This window comes from Geotrypetes seraphini, chromosome 16 (genome assembly GCF_902459505.1).
Source record: "Geotrypetes seraphini chromosome 16, aGeoSer1.1, whole genome shotgun sequence".
Classification (NCBI taxonomy): domain Eukaryota; kingdom Metazoa; phylum Chordata; class Amphibia; order Gymnophiona; family Dermophiidae; genus Geotrypetes; species Geotrypetes seraphini.
The window spans coordinates 9,540,249-9,553,636 of NC_047099.1; the positions used below are offsets into that span (position 1 = coordinate 9,540,249).

Here is a 13,388-nt window from a genome sequence, read left to right on the forward strand (position 1 = left end):
ATTGCGGAAATCCTGAAAACCCGACTGGATTGCGGCCCTCGAGGAGGGACTTTGACACCCCTGTCATAGAGCATTATTGTGATAAGCTAAGGCTCTTAACACTTGCATTGTGAGGTCGTAGAGCTTTATGGTTACAGAAAGAGTTGCTCCTATGCAGGAGATGTAGGCACTGAGCACTTTTACAGTTTATAGAAACTCTATATTATATATGTTTATTTATTTAAATTACTTTTGACCTTAGTGCTTTGGTGATTAAGAGAAACCTGATGGCAGATAACAGCCAAACGGCCCATCCAGTTGGCCCATCCAGTATCTTCTCTTCACATCTGCATTGTGAGGTCATACAGCTTTATGGTTATAGAAACAAGATGGCAGATAAAGGCCAAATGGCCCATCCAGGCTGCCCAGCCGCAGCATCCACTATCTCCCCCATTAGAGACCCCACGTGCCTGTCCCATGCTTTTTTGAATTCAACCCAGGCTCTACCATTTACTTTCCCACCAGTAAGGTTCCTCTGTACCTGTCCCAGGCTTTATTCTGTTATTCCCTCATCACTGAGAAAGCACAGTTACTTACCGTAACAGGTGTTATCCAGAGACAGCAGGCAGATATTCTCTACATGTGGGTGACGTCATCCACGATTGCTCTCACGTCTGCTCACAGGGTCAGTGAGCTTCAAGCTCTGATTGTGGACCCCCCCTTTTAAGGTCTTTCATCATGACAAGGTGATCCTGCGTACTCATCCTAAGTTCTTGCCTAAGGTGGTTTCGGATTTCCACTTAAATCAGTCTATTGTCCTTCCGGTGTTTTTTCCTAAGCCCCATTCTCACCCTGGGGAAGTGGCGCTTCACACTCTTAACTGTAAGCGGGCGTTGGCTTTCTATCTGCATCGCACCCAGTCTCATCGGAGGGATCCTCAACTTTTCTTGTCCTTTGATCCTAATCGGTTGGGACGTCCTGTTTCCAAGCGCACCTTGTCCAACTGGTTAGCTGCTTGTATTTCCTTCTGCTACGCTCAGGCTGGTCTCTCGCTGCATGGTCGGGTCACAGGGCATAAAGTCCGAGCGATGGCGGCGTCTGTCGCTTTCCTCAGGTCCATGCCTATTGAGATCTGCAAGGCCGCCACTTGGTCTTCAGTTCATATCTTCACCTCTCACTACTGTCTGGATGTTTTTTCCAGGTGCGACGGCCAGTTTGGCCAGTTGGTTTTGCATAATCTGTTCTCCTAAATTACCAACTCTCCCTCCGTCCCCTTTGGTTAGCTTGGAGTCACCCTCATGTAGAGAATATGCTGCCTGCTTGTCCTGGGATAAAGCACAGTTACTTACCATAAGGAGAAATTAGGTTCTTACCTGCTAATTTACTTTCTTTTAGCTTCTCCAGACCAGTAGAGGTTAACTTTACGAATGGGTATATATCTAATCATGACCAGCAGGTGGAGACTGAAAACAAAACTTTGGGACAGTATATCCTAGCCCCTCCTCTCTATTTCCCTCAGTCTGCCGAATAGCCAAGCAGAACCAAGAACTGGAAAAAAACAGAGAGAAAAAACAATACTCCGAAAGGAGTAACAAATAACATACCCAAAATGCTGTTGGAAAATGCAGAGGAGAAATTCCCGAAGGAAGAATGTCCCCACAGCTCGCCAGCTAAGCCAGCCGAGCCACAGCCGCTGTTCTTCAATTCTCCCCGGCCCTAGAAAAATACTAGAACCCGCAGCAAAAACCAAAAACTGCCCGCGCAACAGCCCCAACAACAACAACAACAGACAGGGTGGGGACCTCTACTGGTCTGGAGAAGCTAAAAGAAAGTAAATTAGCAGGTAAGAACCTAATTTCTCCTTCTTTAGCACTCTCCAGACCAGTAGAGGTTAACTTTACGAATGGGACGTACCAAAGCAGTCCCTCTCACGGGCGGGACCCCCGAAGGGCCGATACCAGTACACGCTCACCGAACACCGCGTCCCGACGCGCCTGCACATCAACCCGATAATGACGAACAAAGGAATGCAAGGAGGACCAAACCGCAGCCTTACAAATATCCACTGGAGGCACGAGCGACGACTCAGCCCAAGAAGCCGCCTGACCCCGAGTGGAATGAGCCTTGAGAAACTCCGGAATAGGCTGCTGTTTCAGAAGATAAGCGGAAGCAATCGTCTCCTTGATCCAGCGCGCAATAGTAGCCTTAGAAGCGCCAGCTCCCCGACAAGGACCCGCCAGGAGGACAAAGAGATGATCGGACTTCCGGAATTCCTGGGTCCGCTGCACATAAGAGCGAAGGACCCGACCGACATCCAACTTGCGCAGCTGCCGTTGCTCAGAAGAGCCCTCCCGACCACCCAAGACCGGGAGAACCACCGATTGATTGACATGAAAAGGAGAAACAACCTTCGGCAGAAAGGAAGGAACAGGCCGCAAGACGACCCGCTCCCTAGAAAACTCCAAGAAGGGAGCCCTACAAGAGAAAGCCTGCAGCTCAGAAACACGCCTAGCAGAAGTAATGGCCACCAAAAAGACCGCCTTCAAAGTAAGGTCCTTCAAAGAACAGTCGTCCAAAGGCTCGAAAGGCGGACGCACCAAAACAGAGAGAACCAGATTAAGATCCCAAGAGGGAACCGAGGGCCGTAGGGGAGGCCTAAGCAACTTGGCCGCCCGCAAAAACCGAATCACATCAGGAAGAGCCGATAAACGCTGACCTGACACCAACCCTCGAAAGGCCGACAGGGCCGCAAGATGAACCCGGAGAGAAGACCAAGCCAGACCTCTATCCAGGCCATCCTGCAAGAACTCTAGAATGGGAGGCAGAGAAGCGCGAAAAGAGGTCACTCCCCGCGCCCGACACCATTCCTCAAAGAGACGCCAAACCCGCACATAAGCCCGAGAGGTAGAAAGCCTCCGGGACCCCAACAGAGTAGAGATCACCTTGTCTGAATATCCCTTCTTGCTAAGGCGACCCCTTTCAAGAGCCACGCCGTAAGACAGAAGGGAGACGGGTCGAACATGGGAATGGGACCCTGCATCAGAAGGTCGTCCGAGAGAGGCAGAGGAAGAGGATCCGCTACCAGGTGCCTCACCAGATCCGCATACCACGGACGGCGAGGCCAATCCGGCGCCACCAGCACCACCAAACCCGGATGGTGAACAATGCGAAGAAGCACTCTGCCCACCAGCGGCCAAGGAGGGAACACATACAACAGCCCCTCCGTTGGCCACTGCTGGACCAGAGCATCCAGACCCTCGGCCAGACCGTCCCTGCGACGACTGAAGAAGCGGGGCACTTTGGCGTTGCCACCCATGGCCATCAGGTCCATCAGGGGCTGCCCCCAAGCCTGCACTATCAACTGAAACGCCTCGGCGCCGAGACACCACTCTCCTGGATCTAGGAAGTGACGACTGAGGAAGTCTGCCTGAACATTTTCTACTCCGGCTATATGAGAGGCCGAGAGGTCCAGCAGATGGGACTCCGCCCAAACCATGAGCAGAGCCGCCTCCTGCGCCACCTGAGTGCTCTTGGTGCCCCCCTGACAATTGACATAAGCCACCGCCGTGGCATTGTCCGACAGCACTCTGACCGACTTGCCCAGCAACAGGGAGTGGAAAGCCAACAGCGCCAGACGGACCGCTCTGGTCTCCAACACGTTGATCGACCAGGCGGCCTCCTCCGCGGACCAGGTGCCCTGAGCTGAGTGACCCAAACACTGAGCCCCCCAACCCAGGAGACTCGCATCCGTCAGGAGCACCGTCCACTGCGGGAGATCCAAACCCACCCCCTGAACCAGGTGAGGGGTCTGGAGCCACCAACGCAGACTGCAGCGCGCCAAGCCTCGCAGGGGAACCGGAACATCCATCCCGTGCCTCTGGGGAGACCACCTCCGGAGCAGAGCATACTGGAGAGGACGCATGTGGGCCTGCGCCCACCTCACCACGTCCAGGGACGCCGCCATCGACCCCAAGACCTGGAGGAAATCTCGCGCCCGAGGACACCGGGACGCCAAAAGCAGGCGAATCTGAGATTGCAATTTGCTCACCCGGCCCTCTGGGAGGAAGACCTTCCCCAAGGAGGTGTCGAACAGCACCCCTAGGTACTCCAGACGCTGAGCCGGGACCAACCGACTCTTGGAAAGGTTGACCACCCAGCCCAGCGACCGGAGAAACTCCACCACCCGAGCAGTAACCCGGGAGCTTTCCTGCAACGACTTTGCCCGAATTAACCAGTCGTCCAGGTAGGGGTGTACCAGGATGCCCTCCGACCGCAAGGCTGCCGCGACGACCACCATCACCTTGGTGAACGTCCGAGGAGCCGTGGCCAGCCCAAAGGGAAGCGCACAGAATTGATAGTGCCGACCCAAGATTGCAAAGCGCAGGAAACGCTGATGAGAGGCCCGAATGGGAACATGCAAGTAGGCCTCCGTCAGATCGAGAGAAGTGAGAAACTCCCCCGGCTGAACCGCCAGAATGACCGACCGCAGAGTTTCCATACGGAAAGAGGGAATCTTGAGAGCCCTGTTGACCCCTTTCAAATCGAGGATGGGCCGAAAAGTCCCCTCCTTCTTGGGCACCACAAAGTAAATGGAGTACCTGCCCGTGCCCCACTCTGGAGAGGGCACCGGAACAACTGCCCTGAGATCTAGCAAGCGCTGAAGGGTCTGGCGAAAAGCCTGCGTCTTCCCCGGAGTCTGACATGGAGAAGCGAGGAAAAAATCCGGCAGAGAGCGGGCGAACTCCAGGGCATAACCGTCCCGCACCACCTCCAGGACCCACTGATCGGACGTGATCTCGGCCCATTTGGGGAAAAATTCGCGCAGCCGAGCCCCCACCGGAACCAAAGGGGGGCGCCGGCAAGGCGTCATTGTGCAGGACGGGAAGCGGGGGAACCGGCGGAGGGATTCCCTGCCCCCCGACGGGCCCCCCGAAAGGGCTGCATGCGCTGGAAGAACCGACCCCGGGAAAATCCCGGAGACTGGAAAGAAGCAGCCCCACGCCCAGGGCGATACTTGCGAAAATCCCGCAAACGCCCCCGGGCCGCACCCCCCCGAGACGCCGGGCGGGCACGGTCCTCCGGCAGACGGGGAACTTTCGAGTCCGACAGAGTCTGAATCAACTTATCCAAGTCCTCTCCAAACAAAAACGACCCCCGAAAGGGAAATTTAGTAAGCTTAGCTTTGGACGCAGCATCCGCCGCCCAAGCGCGCAGCCACAACACACGCCTTGCGGCCACGCCAAAAGCCATAGACTTAGCCGAGATCCGCACCAAGTCATATAGAGCATCTGAGAGGAATGAGGCCGCCATCTCAATCTTCGCTACCTCCTGATCCACCAGAGACCAGTCGTCAGACTCTCAATCCAAGACCCGCTCCGCCCACCGAAACACGGCGCGAGCGACCAGTCCCCCACAAATAGCCGCCTGGACCCCAAAGGCAGAGACCTGAAAATTTTGCTTAAGGATGCTCTCCAATTTGCGCTCCTCAGAGTCCCGCAAGGCAGAACCGCCCTCAACAGGCACGGTATGCCGCTTGGAAATTGCCGAGACCACCGCATCCACGACTGGCGAAGCTAACGTAGCCCGATCCCCTTCAGGAATGGGATACAGGCGAGCCATGCTGCGCGCCAGCCGAAACGGCGTCTCCGGCGTTTTCCACTGCTCCAGAATAATATCCCGAATATCCTGATGCATAGGAAAAGAGCGGGAAACGGAACGGATCCCCCGTAACAGGGGGTCCCCCACACGCGGAGTCTCCGGCGGCGCATCCTCAAAATGCAAAACCGAAGAAACCTGCTGAATAAGGACAGGCAGCTCATCTTTCTGAAAAAGGCGCACCACGGACGCCTCGTCACTGGAGAACGGGAAATCCGACAACCCGCCGCCAGCTTCCGTCCCCTCCAGAGAGTCCTGGAACTCCTCAGAAGGGTCCAGGTCCTCCTCCAGACCGACCCGTTCCTCCGACCACAAATTCTCGTCCCACGACACCCGCGGACGCTTGGACAAGGGAGGCGGCGGAGGGGACGTCACGCCAGACGAGAGAGGCAAAGCCGCAGGGAGCGTGGAGGAAAACCCACCCCCCGAAACCCCCTGGGCGCAACCGGGACCCCCAGCCGCCTGAAAATAGGCTCTGCATAAAGAAAAGAAAAATTCAGGAGAAAAACCCCCCGAGGGTCCCAAGGGACTCCCTGCCACAGCAGGGGACCCAGCAGAACCTTGCCCCTGCATAGTCAAAACAGGGGGAAGGTCACCTGAGGTGGAAGACAAAATGGAGGGGCCAGACAGAGAAGATGGCGGTTTTCCCGCCAAAAAAGCTCCCTCCATAGCCTGAAGCGGCTGAGAAACCTGAATAGTCTCAGCCGCTAAAGCAGGCAAGCCGGCATCAGCTGTCAAAAAATCAGCTGAGAGGGAATCCTCTAAAACCCGACCGTCGGCGGTTTGGGGAATCCCTCCGTGGGCGGACGGAGAAGACCGGGCTTCCCCACCGTTCCCTGCCGACTCGCGAGGCACCATCGGCGGGGAGCTCTGGGCGCCTGCAGCCGCTGCCGATGGAGCTCCACCACCTCACCGACCCAAACCGCCGAGTTCAGGCCGGCCGCGAGTGCCTCGCGGCTGGACTCAAAATGTGTCCTACTCCCCCGGAGAAGGGCACAATTGCTCCATACGCGACCTAGCTATAAAAAAGTGCCGGTTACATGAAAAAATACAGTAAAATACAGTTTTCTTAAAGGGAAATAACCCTTCAGACCAGCACTACCTCAGGATTTTTTTTTTTTTTTTTTTTACAGAACAGACTCCACAGGCTCTCGAAGCAATATGCCTTGCTTGACTTAGGGGGCAAGGCTTACTGCTGAGGCTCCTCTAAAAAAATGTGGGGAGGTGGAGGAAGTGGGGGGAGGGACCCCGCTCGTGACCCGCCGGGTTTGACACCCCCGAGGTCGGACGGACCCCCAAACAGGGCCCGACCAAGCTCCGTCCGGCCAAAAACAGGGACAATAAACCCCTAAACAAATTCCAACAGCCCTACCAAGGGAGATGGGCACAGATCACTCACACCTGCTGGAGACTGAAAGAAGACTGAGGGAAATAGAGAGGAGGGGCTAGGATATACTGTCCCAAAGTTTTGTTTTCAGTCTCCACCTGCTGGTCATGATTAGATATATACCCATTCGTAAAGTTAACCTCTACTGGTCTGGAGAGTGCTAAAGAACAGGTGTTATCCAGGGACAGCAGGCAGATATTCTTGCAACCCTCCCACCTCCCCGGGTTGGCTTCTTTGCTAGCTATCTGAACTGAAGACCACGAGGAGGGGATGTGCCCTCTAGTGGAGCGGGAAGGCACACACATGCGTGGTGCAGCACTAACAAGCTTGAGAGCTTCAATCAAGTTTGCTTGAAAAGCTGTCCGCGACGGGGCTCCGTGGATGACGTCACCCACATGTAGAGAATATGCTACTTGCTTGTCCTGGGATAATTCCCCCTCACACACACACACAGACATCTACTACTACCACCACCACTGAATCTGTGTGCCTGTTCCAGGATTTATTGCCTTACTCCCCCACTGCTGAGAATTCTTTGTAGCTCCAATGACTTTTCTACCCCCTCCCCTACCACTGCTGATCCTTTGTGTCTATCCCAGTCTTGTCCCCCTCATGCCCTATTGCTGAGGATCCTGTGATTGTCCCACTTTATTCCATTATGCCCCGATCACTGAGAATTCTTTGTACCTGCCCAAGGCTTTACCCAATGAACTCTAGTAATGCTATAGGCTCCCAAAATACTTCAATATCTTCCATACTTTTACTGTCACAGTATGAATCCCCAATTATAGCTAATAATCTCCTAATAACCACAAGTAACTCCAAATGACATCCAGCTGCAACAGCATTTTGCAGGCCTCACCTCTGGCACCACATCAGTCTCCACGTCCATGTGCTGGGGAGGAGATGCAGAAACCGCTGGTGTCTCGGGGCTAGCTGCAGGAGAGCTCTCCTTGGGGGGCAAGACCACAGTAGGGACTACAAGGGTGGGCTGAGGCTGGATGTGCAGCGTTGTAGCAGTAGGCTGCATGGGGGGTGGGATAATTTTGATCTGCAAGGGCGGGGGCTGCAGGTTGAGCCGCAGTTTCTGCATGGCCTGGAGGGGAGGTGGTTGAAGGATTGCTACAGGCTGCTGCTGCTGGAGAGGAATTTGGGGCATCTGCTGGAGTGGAGGCGGTTGCAGTCTCGGGGGGGGCATTTGCATGGCAGCCTGCAGCACCGAGCGCGTAACAATCTTGGTCTGTGTAGGGGCAGTCTGTAGCTGCAGCCCGCGGGAAGTCACCAGATTGGCGGGGAAGACTGTAACCAAACTCTGTGAGGCAGAGCCGAGGGAGGACGCCAGCTGGCCTCGGCTCAGCACTTGCTTGCAGATAATAATCTTGTTGATGCTGGGCTGAGGGGAGGAGGTGGGAGGTGCTGGGGAAGGAGTGTACTGGGATGTGGTGGGAGTCACCACCACTGCAGGGGAGGGCAACACAGGCTCTGCCACCAACGATGGGGGCTCCTGCACCGGCTGTGGTACCTCCAGTTCCACCACATCTGCCACAGGCTGTGGAGAGAAGAAAAACTTCATGAATCTCTACTTCCCTCCCCCTAACCCAAACAATTAAAAAAAAAAATATTCCCTACTGACACCTCAGAATCGGTTTGTTCAGCTATTAGGACAAAAATAACCTTTAACGGGAACCATGGTGCATAAAATTAAACAGAGACCCATTTGATCCACCAAAGTCCCAACTTCTTCCTCACCTCAGAACAGCGTATGCCCTGTTCTGCTCCCAAAAATGGATTATTCAGTACAGCCTTAATGGCTTATGCCCCCTTCCCTGTAACATCTTACACCACCACACTTCCCCCCAACCAATAAAGTTTCCACATACCCCACTATTGACTGAAACCAGACAAAATGCCTAATTGTGAAGGAGCAGCTTACTAGCTAGAACAGTTTCAGGGAAGCCAAGATTCAAATCCCTCTTTTCCCACCAATGCTCCGTGTGACCTCCAGCAAGTCACTTCACCTCTGCTGCCCCGGGTCCAAACTTAAGACTCTAGGCCCTGTGGAGCAGGGGACCCATCAATTATACCTGAAGCTGGAAAAGTGGAATTAGTGTGAAAAGTGCTTTTGATTTTTAGAGAGAAAAAAAAAAAAATATGACCGGGTTACTCCTCTTCTGAATCAATTCCATTGGTTGAAGATTGAGGAGAGAGTAAATTTAAAATTGGTTTTACCTATATAAAAACTGTTGCAGGGATTGGGACCAGAAGGTTTAATGAAGAGAATAGTTAAGCTCTGGAATGCATTACCAGAGAAATGTGTGGTAAGAGCAGTTAATGTTTCAAGTTTCAATTTTATTAAAAATTTGTTTGATTGCTTTACATAAAATTCTAAGCGATTTACAATAAAATGGGGGAAACAAAATAATCATTAAAATCATAACAAAGGACATAACACACAAATCACGTACTGGAACATGAGGGGAAAAAAAGAGAGAACTACAATTTAAAAAGGAAAGGAAACAAATAAGGATAACACGAATGGAGGGGAACACGTAGGAAAGGAGAGGAAGGACTAATGAGTCAGAGTTGGGAGCAAGGGTTCGAATTTTAGGAATTAAAGGCATATTTAAAAAGAAAGCATTTTAGAGATCCCTTGAATTTATCTGTATTTTTTTCCTCTCTTAAGAAGGTGGGAAGCGAGTTCCATATGATGGGGGCGGTAACAGCAAATGATGTATTACGACGTGTATTAATTACTTTCAATGATGGAACTGTCAGTAGGTTTTGAGATATGGAGCGTAGCATACGGGATAGAGCATGTGGAATGAGGAGTTTGTCAATGAAACTGGGAGTGTGTGTCATTTGGGCTTTAAATTTTAAGAGCGTTATTTTATAAGTGATCCTATATGAGATTGGCAGACGGTGTGCTTTTTGCAAAAGAGGAGTGACATGGTCGAATTTCTGGGAATTGGTGATTATCTTGATGGCAGTATTTTAATATTTGTAGATGTCAGATTTCTTTTTGTGCAATACCATTAAATAGTGAATTACAGTAATCCAATGTTGATATGATAATGGAATGGACCAATATGTTGAGTGATGTGCGATCGATGCAGCTTGCCAGGGAACGAATCATTCGTAATTTAAAGAAACAGTTTTTAACCATCGCGCTTATTTGATTGTGGAAATTCAGTTTCTAATCAATTATGACGCCTAATATTTTTACAACTGGGACTATTTTCAGAGCGGTGTCATAAATGCAAATTGGTGAGCACAATGTGATGCCTTCTTTCCATGGAAAGAGCAGAGTTTTCGTTTTAGGGATACACAGGGCCAGCATGTTATCATTTAACCATATGCTTACAGCTTTGAGTTTTTGATTAATATTCTCAATTTCAGAGGTATTCAATGGGTCTGGGATGAAGAAGCTGAATATCATCGGCGTAGGTAAAGATAGTAAAACCAATTGATTGGCACAATGGCAGAAGAGGAGCAAGATAAATATTAAATAGAAGTGGGGACAGAATGGACCCCTGAGGAATTCCATGATTATTTATGTAGGTATCCGATGATGATTCATTGAATAGTACTTGAGAAGTGCGGTTGGTAAAGTAGGTTCTGAACCAGTCAAGGACTTGATCATTAATGCCTATAGAGGATAGTCTGTGGGAGTAGTAATTGGTGATCTATAGTGTCAAACGCGGCCGATAAGTCATGGGAAATAAGTATGATGGACTGGTGGTGATCTAGATAGTACAAGACAGTAGTTGCTAGACCAAGTAAGGAGAGTTTGGTTGAGTGGTTTTTATGAAAACCGGTTTGATTGGGGTGTAGTGCTTTTGTTGTTTCAATGAAGTCTGAAATTTGGTTAAAGACCACCCTTTTGGTAAGTTTCACCAAAAATGGGAGGTTTGCTATTGGCCGATGGTTGGAGCAGTCCGAAAGGCTGGATTTTGGATCCTTTGATGATGGGGTGAATAATTGAATGTTTCCAGGTATTAGGTATGGTAGCTGTTAATGACCAATTTGTGCATGAACGGGCCAAAAAAAGAAAAGAAATGCTTCAAGATGAACGGCGGAATGATCTCGCTCTGTGATCCTTTTGTATTGATTGTTTGAAGTAGTCGCTATATGTTGTTTAATGTAGGAAGATTGAACTTTGAGCATTTGGAAAGCAATGCGTTGCTGTCATTGTGTATGTCTGCTAGTTTGACTGTTGATTTGGTCTTGATTTGTTCCCTAATTTTAGTTATTTTCTTTTGAAAGAAGATGAGTTTTTGAGCAGAGGGAGTAGGTTAATAGGGGGGGTTAACATTTTTTGTTTTGAAAATGGGCTGCCGTATTTTTGGCTTTTATAATGCGATTACTATAGGATTTTAGTTTGGTTTTGTTTATCATATTTTTGGAATAAGCCGAGTGCTCTTTAAATTTGGAAAAGTTTATTTGGGTTTTGTTTTGCTGCCAATGTCACTTTGCTGTTTTTTGAGAAACGCTAATTCAGGGAGAGAGAACGAAAGCCAGAAGGCCTTGAGCATGCGCAGATGCTCAAGGCCCAGCCCAGGCAAGAGGCGGGAGCTTGCTTTTACTCTCACAACCAGCAGAAGGGGTAAGGAGCGTGTTTGAGAGGAAGGGCGGGCAGATGCCGCTTTCAGCATGGGGGATGCGAAGCGGTTCTCACAGGGGGGGTGTTTGCGATGCCGGTTCGGGGGGGTGCGATGCCAGTTAGAGCGGGGGGGGGGGGAGGTGCTCGCAAATCGGAACATGCTCGGTTTGCGAGGCAAAAGTTTGCCGAGTGTCTTGCTCGTCTTACAAAACACTCGCAAACCAGATTACTCACAAACCGAGGTTCCACTGTATATAACTTTCCCAATCAAAAGAGTTACCTCCTGGTATAAACAGTAATTGAGGCTTGGTTATTCTATAAGTTCATATGGTCGTTTGAAATCTTTGATGATCAAATCTTTTGAGTTTATAGGAACAAAGCTTTGGAAAAATAGAAACATGATGGCAGATAAAGGCCAAATGGCTCATCTAGTAACTATTATCTCCTTCTGCACTAACCCCTCTAAGGCTATGGCGGTATTAGCTCCGACGCTCATAGGAATTCTATGCCACGGCCGGCAATAAAAAAGCCTAATGCAGCTTGGTAAAAGGAGCTCCAAGAAAAGTTTCTTCCCGTTATATCTTCAAAAAATTGTTATAAATTTTAATGATTGCTAAATGAATCATTTTGTATGGACACAATATTTTTAAGTGTTGTTACCCACCTAGAATCTATTGTGAGACTAGTTCGGATTATAAATAAATAACAGACTAGAATAATCCAACCCAGATCTCTCCCACACACTCCCTTGCCCCTGTTACAAGCATCAGGGGGGTCCGTTATTTATCCCTCCTTTACCTGAGAGAGCTGGTTCGCCTTGTACTCAGCCAGAGCTTTCAGATAGTCTTTCTTGGCTGTTTCAGTCTTTCTCTTGTAAACCTGGGCAAGGTTAAACAAACAGGGAAAAGAGGGGCACGAGAAAGAAGAACAAAGCCTGTAAATACAGCAGCAGGATCAGGTACAGTGTGCTTATCGCTCAAGCTCTAGGAAATTAATAATAATAATAATAATAACTTTATTCTTGTATACCGCATTACCATGGAAGTTCTATGCGGTTAACAGATGAACAGACTGTACATTTACAGCAAAGTTACAATTTCGTTAATGTTACATTTAATATTTTAGACGATACATATTCGGTCAAATTACCTTTACATTTTAGACAATAAATATACGGTGAAGTTATTTTGGCAGCTAGGTTATATGTTCAGAGTAGTTACATTTGCTATAAGTTAGATACAGCGGCGTTACAGATAGCAGTGTTACATAAGGCGGTAGGGTCTAGGGAGAGAGGTCAGAAGAGAGGGGAGGAGGAGGGAGGATAAATCAGAGGAATTTGTCATAAAGGTAGGTTTTAGTTAACTTCCTGAATTAGTCCTTTAGTCTTACTCTTCAGCTCCTTTCCTTCCCATTTCACTCTCATTTTCCTTTCTAGATTCTCACACACTTTCCCCGTGATTTACGCCTCACTTTTTTTCCTTATGTTGTCCCTTAAAATCCTTCTGGATATTAAGATCTGTGTTTAGAAATGAGCCTGCTGGATTGTGCTTTGGTGCATCTCTGCTCTGTGATCTTTTAGCTCAGATCAGCTCCATTTTTACTGGTTACACCTCAATTTTTTACTCATGTTTTAAAGTGGCATTAGAAAAGGAAGTTCAGAATGTAGTCTCTGGCGGTATCATCTCCCTGCCCTTTAGGAGCTACCCAAGTGTGTGGATTCTCCATCAATCATTCCCTGACTCAGGCTGTCTCTGTTACTCAGCTACA

The 13,388-nt window shown here is 49.7% G+C and overlaps 1 protein-coding gene across 1 annotated transcript in view; it reads right to left on the minus strand.

The window, feature by feature from the left end:
- The window catches only part of TOX4 (TOX high mobility group box family member 4), a 39,857-nt gene that overhangs the window by 7,532 nt on the left and 18,937 nt on the right, over nt 1-13,388 (minus strand). Inside the window, exons 6-7 of the mRNA XM_033925290.1 lie at nt 12,420-12,500; nt 7,884-8,570 (exon numbers count right to left, since the gene is read on the minus strand). Coding sequence (XP_033781181.1) covers nt 7,884-8,570; nt 12,420-12,500 — 768 coding nt within the window. The remainder of the gene's footprint in view (nt 1-7,883; nt 8,571-12,419; nt 12,501-13,388) is intronic.